Here is a 20,644-nt window from a genome sequence, read left to right as displayed (position 1 = left end):
CAGTATATATGCACAACTGCATTTTGGGGTTGAGCACCTCCAGCCATTTGAGACCACGTTTTTTGTTGTTGTTTGTAAATTTATACGTGGAGGTGTGTAAACTCCATATGTTAATGCGCCTTGAACATTTTCCAGGCAGCATTAGGGTTGCACCTGTGAGGCCATGCACCTATATCAGCCAACTTGGGTGGGGCTTGTAGCCTCTCTCCCCCCTTCCATTGTATGTGTGCTTAGTCACGCTGGAGGGAACTGGGAGCAGGCTACATGTCGACCTAGTGCTGCTGTAATTGCCCACTGGCCCCTGGTTTTTGCTTATCACGCACAGGTAGGTTAGCGTTAGGTCCCGTGCCATCTGAGAAACCTTGGCGTTGGTGTGCGGGCTCTGGTGTGTCCTTAATATAAGGATACACTGGCGAATGTCTCAATTTTAACATCAGTGTTGAGGGATTAGCCAATGTCATTGTATACATCTACCACAGTAGTGCACCTACATTTCTGTATTGTGTTTAATAAAGAGAAATAGTTTTAGGAGGAGTCCTTAGTAAAGGTTTGCCCCACAGGGGGTAACTCCATAAGGGTTATGTTATTCATTATTTTGCCCTGGGATCTTTAGGGACATTGTATTATTATTTTGCCACACCAGAAGGCACCCACAGACCCACAAGAGGGAGGACACTTTAGGTTTGTGCCCCATAGTAGATAGTAAATAATATTGCACATTGTGGGGCATCATATATGGGAATTCTACCCCCTTCTTTACCTGGGGCCATAAAGTCCAGACACAGGAGAAAGGATGAAGACGTCATGAAGGGCCGAACCGTCTAGCTTGGAGGACATCCCCATGGTGCCCGTTGGGGTGGTGTTGCCGCTGTTTGGACTGGTGGGAATTACAGGCTGAGGAAGGAAGAGGAGAAGACATCATACACAAAGTAATGACCAGACAGTAAAATATGTGACCCCTGAATCTGATCCTCTATATTAGCATTGTATATGGGAAGCTGGACCTATGAAGCCCCCAAATAATCACTTAAAGTAATCCGCCACAGAGTCCGGCACAGTCATCTGCCATAGAGTCCGGCACAGTCATCTGCCATAGAGTCCGGCGCAGTCATCTGCCATAAAGTCCGGCACAGTCATCTGCCATAGGGTCCGGCACAGTCATCTGCCATAGAGTCCGGCACAGTCATCTGCCATAGAGTCCGGCACAGTCATCTGCCATAGAGTCCGGCACAGTCATCTGCCATAGAGTCCGGCACAGTCATCTGCCATAGGGTCCGGCACAGTCATCTGCCATAGAGTCCGGCACAGTCATCTGCCAGAGTGTCCAGGACAGTCATCTGCCATAGGGTCCGGCACAGTCATCTGCCATAGGGTCCGGCACAGTCATCTGCCATAGAGTCCGGCACAGTCATCTGCCATAGAGACCGGCACAGTCATCTGCCATAGAGTCCGGCACAGTCATCTGCCATAGAGTCCGGCACAGTCATCTGCCATAGAGTCCGGCACAGTCATCTGCCATAGAGTCCGGCACAGTCATCTGCCATAGAGTCCGGCACAGTCATCTGCCAGGACCCTCGCCCCATAATCTGACCCGGTGCCCCCTCCCCCACCTCTCCATCCACACAATAAGTTCTCGTCTCCCAATTCAGCTGAACAAACTATAAAAATGAATCTTGAATCTGCAGCTAAATTTAGCAGAGTAATGTGTGCGGGACCCAGACTCCGAGAGAATTAAAGATTAATCTTCAGCTCCTGCTGAGAGCGAGAGGAAAATGTCCACAAATCTCAGGATAAAACTGCAGAAGATGACGAGCAATGATTTATTTATTTCTAAGCAGAAGAATTTATATGTAAGACAGTGTTTCCCAACCAGGGTGCCTCCAGCTGTTGCAAAACTACAGCTCCCAGCATGCACGGACAGCCAAAGGCTGTCCGGGCATGCTGGGAGTTGTAGTTTTGCAACAGCTGGAGGCACCCTGGTTGGGAAACACTGATGTAAGGAGACGGGTGAATCCAGATGTGTCCACCATTAAAATACAAGGGGCGAGTCATGTGCACAGCCCGATGGAGGGGACAATGTCAATAGGAACAATTGGGGAGAATTATTAATCTTTTTTACTTGTCAGTGCTCTGTTTGGTGAGATTTATTGGTTTTGTGTGTTTAAAAAAAAAATAATAATAATAATAATAATTAATTTCTGAAAACTTGTCTTTGTAGGTCACTTTACATACAGTGGTCATTAATTTATCTTTTTTTTTTTTTTTTTTTAGAAATATGCAAAATTACAACGCAATGGTTGAAAGAATTTGCAAACATCAGTGGTGCTCTAGAAATCTACGTTACAATGTGAGAAATGCTGCTGCGGTCATGTTGTTAGTTTTGGTGGCCTTGTGCATTATTTATCACAAAGCGTCAGACTATATCATAAATTATGCACATGTCCGCTAAAAAACCTGCAAGAAAAGTGACATGAATACTGACATACAACACAACTTCAGTGGTAATTCTCCCCCATGACTCCAAAAATCAGGCAAAAAAATGTCTCCTCATCTACAGTCACTGTGTACATACATTACATTACTGATCCTGAGTTATATCCTGTATTATACTACAAAGCTGTACTCACTATTCTGCTGGTGAGGTCACTGTGTACATACATTACATTACTTAGCCTGTACTGATCCTGAGTTATATCCTGTATTATACTCCAGAGCTGTACTCACTATTCTGCTGGTGAGGTCACTGTGTACATACATTACATTACTTAGCCTGTACTGATCCTGAGTTATATCCTGTATTATACTACAGAGCTGTACTCACTATTTTGCTGGTGAGGTCACTGTGTACATACATTACATTACTTAGCCTGTACTGATCCTGAGTTATATCCTGTATTATACTACAGAGCTGTACTCACTATTCTGCTGGTGAGGTCACTGTGTACATACATTACATTACTTATCCTGTACTGATCCTGAGTTATATCCTGTATTATACTGCAGAGCTGTACTCACTATTCTGCTGGTGAGGTCACTGTGTACATACATTACATTACTTATCCTGTACTGATCCTGAGTTATATCCTGTATTATACTCCAGAGCTGTACTCACTATTCTGCTGGTGGGGTCACTGTATACATACATTACATTACTTATCCTGTACTGATCCTGAGTTATATCCTGTATTATACCCCAGTGCTGTACACACTATTCTGCTGGTGAGGTCACTGTGTACATACATTACATTACATTACTTATCCTGTACTGATCCTGATTATATCCTGTATTATACCCCAGAGCTGTACTCACTATTCTGCTGGTGAGGTCACTGTGTACATACATTACATTACTTATCCTGTACTGATCCTGAGTTATATCCTGTATTATACCCCAGAGCTGTACTCACTATTCTGCTGGTGAGGTCACTGTGTACATATATTACTTATCCTGTCCTGAGGAGTCACAGTATATACAATAAGATGTTATTCTGGTACCTGTAGTGCTAGTGGTTTCCATCTCACATTCTTTAGAAGTGCAGGGGCTGATGCTAAGGTGTTTTGAGGTCTCTTCTTCAGGGTTAGTATAACCCCACTGGGATCTTCCCTTAGGGCGTTGACTAAGTTTTTCAGCTGCCAACCAACCTGAAGGCAGAATAAGATCAAATAAGCATCCAACATAATAGGATTCAATACAGCTGCTCACTACACAATATCACACATTATTGGATTAGATAGAACAGTTCAGCACATGACAGTGTTAGACTGTAGGACAGTCCCTGGCACATGCCCTGTGTATGGACATAAGGTCCTTCTTCACTAAATGGAGCTTAGAAGAATGTCTTACTGGCCTCTGTTGGGGTAGTATATGGGTACTTTTTTACTCAGTTGACTGTCTGGAGGACAATCTGAGCACAGCCTTAGATCCTGCACTAGTACTGTGTATGCACAAATCATATTGGTTTAGGATTCCCCTCCAATAGGTTGCCAATGATAGCTTTTCTTTAAGAGGGTGAGTATGTGGTATCCCAGTACAGCAGTTCCAACTGTTACCCATTAGAGCAGTGTTCCCCAACCATTGTGCCTCCAGATGTTGCAAAACTACAACTCCCATAATGCCCGGACAGCCTTTGGCTGTCCAGGCATGCTGGGAGTTATAGTTTTACAACTACTGGAATTGCATTGTTTGGAAACCACTGCTCTAATGGGAAGTAGTTGGAATTGCTGTACTGGGACACCGCATACTCCCCCTCTTAAAGAAAAGCTATCATTGGCAACCTATTGCAGGGGAATCCTAAACCAATATGATTAGTGCATACACAATACTAGTGCAGGATCTAAGGCTGTGCTCAGATGTAAGGCTGGAGTAGTCTGGTGGCGGTGGAGTAAGTAAAGGTTGCACAGTGTATTCACCAGATCCTCAGATATTATTGTTAATGTTATTATCTGCATTACAAATGTCACAATTTCATGCATACACTGAGGTTACCCGAGTGCAGTGGGTTAATATTTCTAACATGTCTTGCATTTCATTGCACAGCTGTACAATGATTTGATCACATGTCAGCTGCTGTCCAATAATTACAGTAAAAATTCCTGGTCCCATCTTCCTCTCCTGCGAATATGGAAGAGCATTGCAGTGTATTCAGGGCCCTTACCAGAGTCACTCGTGCTTCAGCTAGCATCCAGTCATTGATAGGTCTACATCCATACAGCCCATATGTGCCCTCAGTCTCTGTTCCTACCCTGGATTCAGTCCACGCTACAAGGATATGTTTCTAAATTTTCTTAGCCTCTAAGAGGAAGAGGATTTGCAAGAAAGGAGAAGCTGTACAAGGACCCTTCTGCCTTTCTATGATCTGAGAATCTGAGAGCTACAGAACCTTACAGGGGACCTCTCATCAAATAAACTTTTGATATATTTTAGATTAATGAATGTTGAATAACTTTCCAATAATATGTTAATGAAAAATATGCTTCTTTCTATTGTATTTTTCCCGATCAGTCCTGTCAGCAAGCATTTCTGACTCGTGCAGGAGTCCTAAACACTCAGAGCTGCCAGCCTGCTTTGTTCACAGCAAAACAGACTGTGAACAAAGCAGGCTGGCAGCTCTGAGTGTTCTCATTTGTGAACAAAGCAGACTGGCAGCTCGTAGTGTTTAGGACTCCAGCATGAGTCTGAAATGCTTGCTGCCAGGACTGGTAGGGAGACCCCTAGTGGTCATTTCTTCAAAGTGGAAAATTAAATAGAAAGAAGCAGATTTTTTAATAACATGGAATTGTAAAGTTATTCTGCATACATTAATCTATAATATATCAAAAGTTTTTTTGATGAGAGGTACCCTTTAAATCCATGTTCATATATCTGCAGAAGACATTTGTCACATATGAGGTGTCCCAGTACCGCAGTGCGTCCTGTCAGGTAAATATTGCTTCAGGTGCCTGTGCTGGGCCCTGCTGCTCAGGTGATACATTAATATTCATTGTAGTCTTTGCCTGTTAGTTTGTACTGTGTTGCAATGTACCTTTAAGGCGGAAGGCGTAATTTCCAAGTGGATTTTCCGTTCACAAATTCCGCTTCACAAATTCTGAAGTGTGAATTTGTGAATGGAAACCCATTCACTACACAATACATTTTCAAAGCGGAATTGCAGGCGGAAATTCCGTATTCTGAACCTAGCCTAAGAAATGTGAAGGATATCTGTTAGGAGGCATGATGCAGAGTACCCATGTGACCCTGATTGCCCAGTTGGAGGCCTCCTAGCTAGGTCAATAGACAGCAGGAGTGTGAGGTGATTCAAGGGAAGCCTAAAGTAAATATCCAAGCAAGCGACTGCGCCATTCTGCAAGTATTCCTCGCCCAGGAGGAGTCATAAATTCCTAATTGTGAGCATAATACCCGGTGAGACGTTGGGCCACACAGTGCTAGTTTGTACCCTGGTGGTTTAGCGTTAATTGGACACTATCAGAACTATTAAGCATTAAGTCCCAAGTCTGCAACCAGTAAGGTCAAGTGGGTGTAAAATACTACAAGTCACAGCAAGTCTACAGGGCTCCCAAGGGTTTATCTGCACCTCCTCTACTCTAATCTGCGCTGTTAGGATTGTAACATCTACTCCTGCCTTAGTAAAGGCAGTTATCCGTAACCTGGCATCAGTGTATTTCTTATCCCATGCCTGGCCCAGAAGAAGCTGTCCTATCCTCAGACCGTGTAGGTCAACGGTGTCCTGGTGTCACGAAAATATCCGAACACCCTGCAAACAGTATCCCCATAATTGGGCACCACACATACATATTATCATGTGCTTTACATGCGTGAACAGCTTTATGTGAAAAAAACGTACTACTACACCCAGCATAACCCTCATCATCACCCCTAATGTATACCACTGATAATATAGCTTCACACATCCATCTCTCCCAGGTCCTGGACACGGCACGACCTGATTTACGATAACAGAGCGTTCCGCGTCCCGCAGCTGTTACCAGCGCCTCCAGAACCGGTCCGAAATATTTCGCTGCTCACATGACACGGTGACTGATCGCTTTTAATATCGTTCACAGTGGCAGATTCCAGAGCGCAGACTCCTCCACTACAATCTACAGTATAACAAGTAACAGCGAGTGGTATCCATTATCCGCAAATGTAACTGAGCGCGGCGCTTCCGCCTGGATAATAATAATTACCACTCGGAGGGTTAATTACAGGAGACGTATCCGGAGCAAGATACAAAATATACAGTGACTAGAAGTGCAGCGCGTGCGAATATACTGCTGGGGGCGGAGCAGACATGAGAGGCTGAGATACATCATCTCACTAGACAGTATAACACATGCTAAAATTAGATAAACTGCTCCAGCAGACAGTATCACACTTGATAGGCTTAGATACATCATCCCAGCAGACATGATTACACATGACAAGATTATATAAACTACTTCAGCAGACAGTATCACACATGATAGGCTTAGATACATCATCTCAGTAGATAGTATAACACAAGATTAGATTGATTCCCTCTGCAGACAGTATCCCACATGGCTGGCTTAGATACATCATCTCAGTAGATAGTATAACACAAGATTAGATTGATTCCCTCTGCAGACAGTATCACACATGATAGGCTTAGATACATCTCAGTAGATAGTATAACACAAGATTAGATTGATTCCCTCTGCAGACAGTATCCCACATGACTGGCTTAGATTCATCACCTTCTAAAAATCATAACGTCTTCAATTTTGCACCTAAAAATCCATATTATGGCTTATTTTTTGCGCCATCAATTGTACTTTGCAGTGACATTAGTCATTTTACCAAGAAGTCCAGGGCGAAACGGACAAAAAAATTTATTGTGCGACAAAATTTTAAGAAAATGCCATTTTGTAACTTTTGGGGGCTTCCGTTTCTACGTAGTACATTTTTCGGTAAAAATGACACCTTATCTTTATTCTCTAGGTCCATACGATTAAAATGATCCCCTACTTATATAGGTTTGATTTTGTCGCACTTCTGAAAAAAATCATAACTAAATTTATACGTTTAAAATTCTCATCTTCTGACCCCTGTAACTTTTTTTTTTCTGCGTACGGGGCGGTATGAGGGCTCATTTTTTGCGTTGTGATCTGAAGTTTTTAGCGGTGCCATTTTTGTATTGATCAGAATTTTTTAACGCTTTTTATTCCTTTTTTCATGATATAAAAAGTGACCAAACATACGCTATTTTGGACTTTGGAATTTTTTGCCGTTTACCCCATTGACCGTGCGGTTTAATTAATTATAGATTTTTATAGTTCGGACATTTCCGCACACGGCGATACCACATAAATTAGTTTTTATTTACAGTTTATTTTTTAAATGGGTAAAGGGGGGGGGGGATTAGGGAAGGGGTTAAATTATCTTTATTAACTTTTCGTTCACACTTTTCTTTTTGCAATGTTATAGCCCCCTCTAGTGGCAATAGTACTGCACATACCGATCTCATACACAGATCACTGCCATGCATTAACATGGAGATGATCAGTGTTATCGGTGGTCGATTGCTCAAGCCTGGATTTCAGGCTTGGAGCAATCAATCGCCGATTGGAGGAGACTGAGGCAGGTAACGGACCCTCCGCTCACGTTCTAGCTTATCGGGACATCGCAATGGTCCCGACCAGCCCGATGTATTTTTGTTACTTTAGATGCGGCAATCAACTTTGAACTTTGGTGCCGCACGCTATTAGCCCAGGGTCCCGGCTTTCATTAGCCGCCGGGACCGACCCCACGTTATATACCTGGCGCAGGGCGTACAGGTTCACCCTGCATCCTGAAAATCAGCCACTAGGGGTTTCCCTCCTAGTGGCCGGCTGCAGCCTGCTGTGATTTCACAGCTGAAGTCGGACTGATCCCGGCGGCTCAATCGGTCTGAATTCAGTCAGCCTGCGCTCGCTCCCTGCCTGTCAATCAGACAGGCGGGAGTTAGCGCTGTGAATGCCGGGGCTGCGCGCATTGGCTCACTGGCCTGGTGCGCAGCCCGTCCCCGGCAGGGATATCTTTCACGACAGGTCGGCGATGCTCCTATTCTCCTCCTGCCTGGGTAGTACATGAACTGCTAAACAGGGAGGAGGAGACCTCGGAGCAGCCTGCCATGCTATTGGCCGCTCATCTATGCACGCTCCCTACAGGATCGCAGCATAGATGAGGCGAGGGCGGAAGCCGGCTTCCAGCAGGCATCAGTGACGTGGCGCTTGCTGGGGAAGTCGGCTTTCTGCTCAGCAAGAATGAGCAGCATAAAAGAGTAGCTGTTTAGAAGGTAAGAATTTTTTTTTAAAAGGCAGGGAGGGGGATAGGGATAGATTAGCAATAGGCAGGGACAGAAAAGAAAATTATATACATGTTGGGAGTTACTCTTTAAGGGAGGTCACCATACTATACAGGCTTTTTCTAGAAGTTTCTAGGATAATGTGGACAGAGCTCCAAATTCCAGAACCCCACCCCGGAGGGAAGAAAGAGTTTGTCTCTGCCAGCACTGTGCAGACAGTATAAGGACAATGCATAAGAAAAGCTTAAAGAGGTACTCCGGGGGAAATCTTTTTTTCAAATCAACTGGTGCCAGAAAGTTATACAGATTTGTAAATTACTTCTATATAAAAGTCTCAATCCTTCCAGTACTTATCAGCTGCTGTATGCTACAGAGGAAGAGAGCACTGTGGTCAGACTGAAAATAACTCCAGAAGGAAATACAACTTCCTGTGGAGCATACAGCAGCTGATAAGTACTGGAAGGATTAAGTTTTTAAATAGAAGTAATTTACAAATCCTTTTAACTTTCTGGCACCAGTTGAGTTGAAAAAATGAGTTTTCCACCGGAGTACCCCTTTTAGCTTAGTTAGCCTGGTTCTCGTCCCTGAATTATCTTTAACTATCTTTAGTAGATAGATTGTCATACCTGTGACCACCATTCACATATCCTGCCTCCACAGTCTGTATTCCAGAAAGAACCAATGTAACATGAATCCCGCCTGGGTTGCACACAGTGAAATCCTCACGGCATGGTGTAAAAACTACTATGCTTAGAGTCTGCTTCCAGTCCGCGTTGGAGGGACAACTTTAAAGTTCGCAATCCGCCTTTTAAAAGGAGAGAATTTTCTAGGGCCAGAAGGGATCAGAACGGAACATGGGCCCTCTAAGCACTACTTGTCTGTAAGTGAGCCCTCACGTCATGTACCTTACCGCCTTACACCCTGTGGTAGGGAACTGTAGCGCAACAACCATGATTAACTTAAAGGGGTACTCCGCTGCTCAGCGTTTGGAACAATGCCGTCATGCCCCCTCCCATAGACTTGCATTGAGGGGGTGGGGCATGATGTCATGAGGGGGCAGGGCTATGACATCACAAGCTCCCGTCGCCGGCTACAGCGTTCGGAACAGTTTGTAGCAGAGTACCCCTTTAAAGAGTACCTCTCATGATCTTGTTAAATGTTATAATCCTCCCAGGTCACTGCCCCCATCATGATAAACCACCCCCGGCCTTTATTTTTATTATTTTTTTGTTTTCTACCTTGATATTGCTCTGTATTTTCTGCTCAGTCTCAGTCAGATTCACAGACTGGGAAGGGGAGTTCCCCAGCAGGCGTGACATCATCTGAAGCCATACAGGGGAGAACTTCCTCCCTCACTCTGCTACACACAGCCCAGAGCAGTACAGTGTGAGATGAGCTATGATTGGCTAAGGCTGCACAGCACTCCAGACTGCACGTCCAGATTTTGGACTTCTGCCAGGTCAGCAGGAGTCCAAAGTCTGTGCAAGAGATGGGGGGAAATGTGCTCTGGACAAGTAGGGAGACACCTAGTGGCAGCTTTTTTAAACACAAATAAAACATTGAAAACTTCATGTTTTTTTTTTTATTTTTAAACAAAGTGCATTAGAAAGATTTTTTACCATAAGGAGTCCAATAGCAAAAATGATCACAGGGGACAACCCATGAAGCTCCCTTTTCAGAGAAGTAGCTTGGATTGTATTCGCCCCCCCCCCCCCCCCCCCCAAAAAAAAAAAAAATCAGAAGTGAATTCAGTCGTATCGCCCCCTAGAGACTATAAATCGGTATTCCATGTCTTTCACAACAAGTGTGCCTCCAGCTGTTGCAAAACTACATCATCTCAGCAGACTGTATCAGACATGAAAAACATAGATACAGCTCAGAAGATACTTCCCCCTCAGCAGAACATGCAGTATCACACATGACAAACCTAGATACAGCTTACCAGGCGGTATCACATGTGAAAGACTTGAATACTCTGCCTCAGGAGATACTATCACACATGATAGGCTTAGATACAGCTGCTCAATAATACCGACAGTAGTACACATGAGAGTTTTAGGTACGGTGGCTCAGTACACTGTATCTCACTAGGATTAGATACTCTGGTTCAGCAGATAGTATCACACATAATAAGCTTAGGTACAGCTGTGTATTAGTAAAAACAGTATTAGGCATAGTTGGCTTAGATACAGCTTTTAGTACAGATGGTATCACACACGTGATGGGCTTAGATACAGCTTTTAGTACAGATGGTATCACACACGTGATGGGCTTAGATACAGCTTTTTGTACAGAATGTATCACACATGTGATGGGCTTAGAAACAGCTTTTAGTACAGATGGTATCACACATGTGATGGGCTTAGATACAGCTGCTCAATAATACCGACAGTAGTACACATGAGAGTTTTAGGTACGGTGGCTCAGTACACTGTATCTCACTAGGATTAGATACTCTGGTTCAGCAGATAGTATCACACATAATAAGCTTAAGTAGAGCTGTGTATTAGTAAAAACAGTATTAGGCATAGTTGGCTTAGATACAGCTTTTAGTACAGATGGTATCACACATGTGATGGGCTTAGATACAGCTTTTAGTACAGATGGTATCACACACGTGATGGGCTTAGATACAGCTTTTAGTACATATGGTATCACACATGTGATGGGCTTAGATACAGCTTTTAGTACAGATGGTATCACACACGTGATGGGCTTAGATACAGCTTTTAGTACAGATGGTATCACACACGTGATGGGCTTAGATACAGCTTTTAGTACAGATGGTATCACACACATGATGGGCTTAGATACAGCTTTTAGTACAGATGGTATCACACACGTGATGGGCTTAGATACAGCTTTTTGTACAGAATGTATCACACATGTGATGGGCTTAGAAACAGCTTTTAGTACAGATGGTATCACACATGTGATGGGCTTAGATACAGCTGCTCAATAATACCGACAGTAGTACACATGAGAGTTTTAGGTACGGTGGCTCAGTACACTGTATCTCACTAGGATTAGATACTCTGGTTCAGCAGATAGTATCACACATAATAAGCTTAAGTAGAGCTGTGTATTAGTAAAAACAGTATTAGGCATAGTTGGCTTAGATACAGCTTTTAGTACAGATGGTATCACACATGTGATGGGCTTAGATACAGCTTTTAGTACAGATGGTATCACACACGTGATGGGCTTAGATACAGCTTTTAGTACATATGGTATCACACATGTGATGGGCTTAGATACAGCTTTTAGTACAGATGGTATCACACACGTGATGGGCTTAGATACAGCTTTTAGTACAGATGGTATCACACACGTGATGGGCTTAGATACAGCTTTTAGTACAGATGGTATCACACACATGATGGGCTTAGATACAGCTTTTAGTACAGATGGTATCACACACGTGATGGGCTTAGATACAGCTTTTAGTACAGATGGTATCACACACATGATGGGCTTAGATACAGCTTTTAGTACAGACGGTATCACACACATGATGGGCTTAGATACAGCTGCTCAAGAGTACATACAGAAATGTACACGCGTGATGGGGTAAGGTATAATGGCTCAGTACACAGTATCACACATGGTAGAATGAGATACACCAGTGGTCTTCAACCTGCGGACCTCCAGATGTTGCAAAACTACAACACCCAGCATGCCCGGACAGCCGTTGGCTGTCCGGGCATGCTGGAAGTTGTAGTTTTGCAACATCTGGAGGTGCGCAGGTTGGAGGCCACTGAGATACACCGTTTCAGCAGACAGTATCACACATGGTTGGCTTAGATACAGCGTCTGATTATTCTGACTGTCACGTTCATGGAGCCTCATTCCATCAGGTGTCGTTTACCTTCCATAATAAATATGTATATAACCGGAGTCGTGACTAACGCGGCGTTAGAAGATAAAGGAGGCGCCACGGAGGACGGCGGCACGTGTCATCATGAAGTAGGGGAGATGAAGAAGCGACGTGCGGCCTGTAATGTCTTATCCCAGAGACGCCGCCGTAAAGAGACGCAGAAAATAATTAAGGCGCACTTCAAAGAAAATTCCCCAGATACGCGGCGAGATGGAGCGAGATTTCTGATCTGTGACAAGCGGAATATTCCAGGAAAAAAAGAAAGAATATGTTCAGCGTTAAACATGAAAGTCGCGGCCGATGGTTTCGCGGTTTATGTTGTGGGAATAATTAGAGCGCAGAAAAAGAACTAAACAAAAAAATAGAGAGAAATTATAATAAAAAAAATAAATAAAATCGTGTTCACTGCGTTGAATGCTCGGATGGTACCGGCTCTGGAGCGTCCCCCTCCCCCCCCCCCCAGATATGGCTGATCACAACGACGTCCAAGAATCTCACATGGATACAATGTAACAACCCGCGATACATCAGTCGGGAGAACAGTTCTACCTCCACAGCTACAATCACAATTCTGTTGCCCATAGCAACCAATCAGATGGCTTCTTTCACTTTTAACAAGGCCTCTGCAAAACGAAAGAAGCGATCTGATTGGTTGCTATGGGCAACTGGACAGGTTTTGATAAATCTCCTCCATTGAGATTTTTCAAAACCTGTGTAGAGGAAGAGCGGTGCAGTTGCCCATAGCAACCAATCAGATCACTTATTTCCTTTTTCCGAGGCCTTTGTATGGGTAACTGCACCTCTCTCCACAGGATCTGATAGATTCTTGTATATTGGAGCAGTATTATAGTAGTTATATTCTTGTATATAGGAGCAGTATTATAGTAGTTATATTCTTGTATATAGGAGGCATTATTATAGTAGTTATATTCTTGTATATAGGAGACAGTATTATAGTAGTTATATTCTTGTATATAGGAGACAGTATTATAGTAGTTATATTCTTGTATATTGGAGCAGTATTATAGTAGTTATATTCTTGTATATAGGAGCAGTATTATAGTAGTTATATTCTTGTATATAGGAGGCATTATTATAGTAGTTATATTCTTGTATATAGGAGACAGTATTATAGAAGTTATATTCTTGTATATAGGAGCAGTATTATAGTAGTTATATTCTTGTATATAGGAGCAATATCATAGTAGTTATATTCTTGTATATAGGAGCAGTATTATAGTAGTTATATTCTTGTATATAGGAGGCATTATTATAGTAGTTATATTCTTGTATATAGGGGCAGTATTATAGTAGATATATTCTTATACATAGGAGGCAGTATTATAGTAGTTATATTCTTGTATATAGGAGCAGTATTATAGTAGTTATATTCTTGTATATAGGGGCAGTATTATAGTAGATATATTCTTATACATAGGAGGCAGTATTATAGTAGTTATATTCTTGTATATAGGAGCAGTATTATAGTAGTTATATTCTTGTATATAGGAGCAGTATTATAGTAGTTATATTCTTGTATATAGGAGCAGTATTATAGTAGTTATATTCTTGTATATAGGAGGCATTATTATAGTAGTTATATTCTTGTATATAGGGGCAGTATTATAGTAGATATATTCTTGTATATAGGAGCAGTATTATAGTAGTTATATTCTTATACATAGGAGGCAGTATTATAGTAGTTATATTCTTGTATACAGGAGCAATATTATAGTAGTTATATTCTTGTATATAGGGGACAGTATTATTGTAGTTATATTCTTGTATATATGAGCAGTATTATAGTAGTTATATTCTTGTATATAGGAGCAGTATTATAGTAGTTATATTCTTGTATATAGGAGCAGTATTATAGTAGTTATATTCTTGTATATATGAGCAGTATTATAGTAGTTATATTCTTGTATATAGGAGCAGTATTATAGTAGTTATATTCTTGTATATAGGAGCAGTATTATAGTAGTTATATTCTTGTATATAGGAGCAGTATTATAGTAGTTATATTCTTGTATATAGGGGACAGTATTATAGTATATTCTTGTATATAGGAGCAGTATTATAGTAGTTATATTCTTGTATATAGGAGCAGTATTATAGTAGTTATATTCTTGTATATAGGAGCAGTATTATAGTAGTTATATTCTTGTATATAGGAGCAGTATTATAGTAGTTATATTCTTGTATATAGGAGGCAGTATTATAGTAGTTATATTCTTGTATATAGGAGCAGTATTATAGTAGTTATATTCTTGTATATAGGAGCAGTATTATAGTAGTTATATTCTTGTATATAGGAGCAGTATTTTAGTAGTTATATTCTTGTGTATAGGAGCAGTATTATAGTAGTTATATTCTTGTATATAGGAGCAGTATTATAGTAGTTATATTCTTGTATATAGGAGCAGTATTATAGGAGTCATATTCTTGTATATAGGAGCAGTATTATAGTAGTTATATTCTTGTATATAGGAGCAGTATTATAGTAGTTATATTCTTGTATATAGGAGCAGTATTATAGGAGTTATATTCTTGTATATAGGAGCAGTATTATAGTAGTTATATTCTTGTATATAGGAGCAGTATTATAGTAGCTAAATTCTTGTATATAGGAGCAGTATTATAGTAGTTATATTCTTGTATATAGGAGCAGTATTATAGTAGTTATATTCTTGTATATAGGAGCAGTATTATAGTAGTTATATTCTTGTATATAGGAGCAGTATTATAGTAGTTATATTCTTGTATATAGGAGCAGTATTATAGTAGTTATATTCTTGTATATAGGAGCAGTATTATAGTAGTTATATTCTTGTATATAGGAGCAGTATTATAGTAGTTATATTCTTGTATATAGGAGCAGTATTATAGTAGTTATATTCTTGTATATAGGAGCAGTATTATAGTAGATATATTCTTGTATGTATATAGGAGCAGTATTATAGTAATTATATTCTTGTATATAGGAGGCAGTATTATAGCAGTTATATTCTTGTATATAGGAGCAGTATTATAGTAGTTATATTCTTGTATGTATATAGGAGCAGTATTATAGTAATTATATTCTTGTATATAGGAGGCAGTATTATAGTAGTTATATTCTTGTATATAGGAGCAGTATTATAGTAGTTATATTCTTGTATATAGGAGCAGTATTATAGTAGTTATATTCTTGTATATAGGAGCAGTATTATAGTAGATATATTCTTGTATATAGGAGGCAGTATTATAGTAGATAAGCAACATTCAAGTAGAAGTGAAGGGATCGATCACTCACCGGTTCTAACATGTCAAGCAGGATTTTATTTATTTCAGGTACTGCATAGTGGTACACAAATGCGGGGCTGTTCTCGGGAGAGACGCAGTCGGGACGCAGTCGGAACCCCGGGAGCCTAATGGGGAATAGTGACCTGAACACTCCTGCTCTAGAATGGACATTGTCAGCAAATGGCCTCTATACAGCGTGCAGTGCCTGGTGTATTTCTACTGCTATTTATTTATTATAGTACATATATTCTTGCACATAGGGGGCAGTATTATAGTAGTCAGTAGCGGTAGCAGGGAGGGTAATATATAGCGATTAGTGGATATGCTGGAAAGTATTCTGGATTCCTATATCCTGGAGATTCTTTGGGCTCCAATCTCCATGTTCTTGAGTCCATTGAGCTCTATGATATAATAATGAGAACAATCGTGAGATAATATTGGGAAGCTCTTGAGTCATAAATTATGGTGCCGGCTGTGATTTGGTATTGGCAGCGTTTCAGCAGATATTGATCACTCTCCGGTCTCTCGAGCTGAAGGCAGCAAATTATTTTTTACCTTCTAATGGAAATGACGGGCGGTGTAAAGACTTTATCGATTCCAGCTAAGTGGTCACGTGGATGCTAAAAATTCCTTATACAGCAGCTCGCACCCCCTGCCAGTGACCGGAGGCCTTGATAGCTTTGGCGGCTGCCACTGACTGAATCTGGAAGTCAATGACCGATGGCAATGTGCAGACGGCTCCCGCCACACAATGCAACATAATGCTGAGTAACTTTGTCATTACTTCATTCCCTCCTGCTGCCCTCTGCTGGTTCAGTGTCTGTACAGAGCATGCTCACTACAATCCTCCCTGCTGCTCTCTGCTGGTTCAGCGTCTGCACAGAGCATGCTCACTACAATCCCCCCTGCTGTCCTCTGCTGGTTCAGTGTCTGTACAGAGCATGCTCACTACACCCCCCCTGCTGCTCTCTGCTGGTTCGGTGTCTGTACAGAGCATGCTCACTACATTCCCTCCTGTTGTCCTCTGCTGGTTCAGTGTCTGTACAGAGCATGCTCACTACATTCCCCCCTGCTACTCTCTGCTGGTTCAGTGTCTGTACAGAGCATGTTCACTACACCCCCCCTGCTGCTCTCTGCTGGTTCAGTGTCTGTACAGAGCATGCTAACTACATCCCCCCTGCTGCTCTCTGCTGGTTCAGAGTATGTACAGAGCATGCTCACTACATTCCTCCCTACTGCTCTCTGCTGGTTCAGTGTCTGTACAGAGCATGCTCGCAACATTCCCTCCTGTTGTCCTCTGCTGGTTCAGTGTCTGTACAGAGCATGCTCACTACATTCCCTCCTGTTGTCCTCTGCTGGTTCAGTGTCTGTACAGAGCATGCTCATTACATTCCCCCCTGCTACTCTCTGCTGGTTCAGTGTCTGTACAGAGCATGTTCACTACACACCCTCTGCTGGTTCAGTGTCTGTACTGAGCATGCTAACTACATTCCCCCTGCTGCTCTCTGCTGGTTCAGTGTCTGTACAAAGCATGCTCACTACATTCCTCCCTACTGCTCTCTGCTTGTTCAGTGTCCATACAGAGCATGCTCACTAAACACCCTCTGCTGCTCTCTGCTGGTTCAATGTCTGTACAGAGCATGCTCACTACAATCCTCCCTGCTGTCCTCTGCTTGTTCAGTGTCTGTACAGAGCATGCTCACTACAATACTCCCTGCTGTCCCCTGCTGGTTTAGTGTCTGTGCAGAGCATGCTCACTACAATCCTCCCTGCTGTCCCCTGCTGCTTCAGTGTCTGTACAGAGCATGCTCACTACAATCCTCCCTGCTGCTCCCTTCTGGTTCAGTGTCAGAGCATGCTCACTACATTCCTCCCTGCTGCTCTCTGCTGGTTCAGCGTCTGTACAAAGCATGATCACTACATTGCTCCCTGCTGCTCTCTGCTGGTTCAGTGTCTGTACAGAGCATGCTCACTACATTCCTCCCTGCTGCTCTCTGCTGGTTCAGTGTCTGTACAGAGCATGCTCACTACATTCCCCCCTACTGCTCTCTGCTGGTTCAGTGTCTGTACAGAGAATGCTCACTACACACCCCCTGCTACTCTCTGCTGGTTCAATGACTGTACAGAGCATGCTCACTACAATCCTCCCTGCTGTCCTCTGCTGGTTCAGTGTCTGTACAGAGAATGCTCACTACAGTCCTCCCTGCTGTCCTCTGCTTGTTCAGTGTCTGTACAGAGCATGCTCACTACAATACTCCCTGCTGTCCCCTGCTGGTTCAGTGTCTGTACAGAGCATGCTCACTACAATCCTCCCTGGTGCTCTCTGCTGGTTCAGCGTCTGTACAAAGCATGCTCACTACATCCCTCCCTGCTGCTCTCTGCTGGTTCAGTGTCTGTACAGAGCATGCTCACTACATTCCTCTTTGATGTCCTCTGCTGGTTCAGCGTCTGTACAAAGCATGCTCACTACATCCCTCCCTGCTGCTCTCTGCTGGTTCAGTGTCTGTACAGAGCATGCTCACTACATTCCTCCCTGATGTCCTCTGCTGGTTCATTGTCTGTATAGAGCATGCTCACTACACACCTCCCTACTGGTTCAGAATCTGTACAGAGCATGCTCACTACATTTCTCCCTGCTTATCTCTGTTGGTTTAGTGTCTGTACAGAGCATTCTCACTACACACCCTCTGCTGCTCTCTGCTGGTTCAGTGTCTGTACAGAGAATGCTCACTACATTCCTCCCTGCTGCTCTCTGCTGGTTCAGTGTCTGTACAGAGCATGCTCACTACACACCTCCATGCTGGTTCAGAATCTGTACAGAGCATGCTCACTACATTCCTCCCTGCTGCTCTCTGCTGGTTCAGTGTCTGTACAGAGTATGCTCACTACATTCCTCCCCGCTGCTCTCTGCTGGTTCAGTGTCTGTACAGAGCATGCTCACTACAATCCTCCCTGCTGCTCTCTGCTGGTTCAGTGTCCTTACAGAGCATGCTTACTACATTCCTCCCTGCTGCTCTCTGCTGGTTCAGTGTCTGTACAGAGCATGCTCACTACCCACCTCCCTGATGCTCCTTTCTGGTTCAGTGTCTGTACAGAGCATGCTCACTACATTCCTTCCTGCTGTCCTCTGCTGGTTCAGTGTCTGTACAGAGCATGCTCACTACAATCCTCCCTGCTGTCCCCTGCTGGTTCAGTGTCTTCACAGAGCATGCTCACTACTATCCTCTCTGCTGCTCCCTTCTGGTTCAGCGTCTGTACAGAGCATGCTCACTACAATCCTCCCTGCTGCTCTCTGCTGGTTCAATGTCTGTACAGAGCATGCTCACTGCATTCCTCCCTGCTGCTCTCTGCTGGTTAAGCGTTTGTACAAAGCATGCTCACTACATTCCTCCCTGCTGCTCTCTGCTGGTTCATTGTCTGTATAGAGCATGCTCACTACACACCTCCCTACTGGTTCAGAATCTGTACAGAGCATGCTCACTACATTTCTCCCTGCTTATCTCTGTTGGTTTAGTGTCTGTACAGAGCATTCTCACTACACACCCTCTGCTGCTCTCTGCTGGTTCAGTGTCTGTACAGAGAATGCTCACTACATTCCTCCCTGCTGCTCTCTGCTGGTTCAGTGTCTGTACAGAGCATGCTCACTACACACCTCCATGCTGGTTCAGAATCTGTACAGAGCATGCTCACTACATTCCTCCCTGCTGCTCTCTGCTGGTTCAGTGTCTGTACAGAGTATGCTCACTACATTCCTCCCCGCTGCTCTCTGCTGGTTCAGTGTCTGTACAGAGCATGCTCACTACAATCCTCCCTGCTGCTCTCTGCTGGTTCAGTGTCCTTACAGAGCATGCTTACTACATTCCTCCCTGCTGCTCTCTGCTGGTTCAGTGTCTGTACAGAGCATGCTCACTACCCACCTCCCTGATGCTTCTTTCTGGTTCAGTGTCTGTACAGAGCATGCTCACTACATTCCTTCCTGCTGTCCTCTGCTGGTTCAGTGTCTGTACAGAGCATGCTCACTACAATCCTCCCTGCTGTCCCCTGCTGGTTCAGTGTCTGCACAGAGCATGCTCACTACTATCCTCTCTGCTGCTCCCTTCTGGTTCAGCGTCTGTACAGAGCATGCTCACTACAATCCTCCCTGCTGCTCTCTGCTGGTTCAATGTCTGTACAGAGCATGCTCACTGCATTCCTCCCTGCTGCTCTCTGCTGGTTCAGCGTTTGTACAAAGCATGCTCACTACATTCCTCCCTGCTGCTCTCTGCTGGTTCAGTGTCTGTACAGAGCATGCTCACTACATTCCTCCCCAATGTCCTCTGCTGGTTCAGTGTCTATATAGAGCATGCTCACTACACACCTCCCTACTGGTTCAGAATATGTACAGAGCATGCTCACTACATTCCTCGCTGCTTCTCTCTGCTGGTTCAGTGTCTGTACAGAGCATTCTCACTACACACCCTCTACTGCTCTCTGCTGGTTCAGTGTCTGTACAGAGCATGCTCACTACATTCCTCCCTGCTGCTCTCTGCTGGTTCAGTGTCTGTACAGAGCATGCTCACTACATTCCTCCCTGATGTCCTCTGCTGGTTCAGTGTCTGTATAGAGCATGCTCACTACACACCTCACTGCTGGTTCAGAATCTGTACAGAGCACGCTCACTACATTCCTCCCTGCTTCTCTT

At 43.3% G+C, this 20,644-nt stretch overlaps 1 protein-coding gene across 2 annotated transcripts in view; it reads right to left on the bottom strand.

Annotated features, from left to right (window-relative positions):
- Positions 1-20,644, bottom strand: part of LOC130291147 (connector enhancer of kinase suppressor of ras 2-like) — a 563,764-nt gene that overhangs the window by 122,622 nt on the left and 420,498 nt on the right. For both annotated transcript variants that reach the window (XM_056539606.1, XM_056539607.1), the window contains exons 9-10: positions 3,496-3,642; positions 761-894 (exon numbers count right to left, since the gene is read on the bottom strand). In XM_056539606.1, coding sequence (XP_056395581.1) covers positions 761-894; positions 3,496-3,642 — 281 coding nt within the window. The remainder of the gene's footprint in view (positions 1-760; positions 895-3,495; positions 3,643-20,644) is intronic.

This window comes from Hyla sarda, chromosome 9, assembly GCF_029499605.1.
Source record: "Hyla sarda isolate aHylSar1 chromosome 9, aHylSar1.hap1, whole genome shotgun sequence".
NCBI lineage: Eukaryota > Metazoa > Chordata > Amphibia > Anura > Hylidae > Hyla > Hyla sarda.
This window is presented reverse-complemented; position numbering and strand designations above follow the sequence as displayed.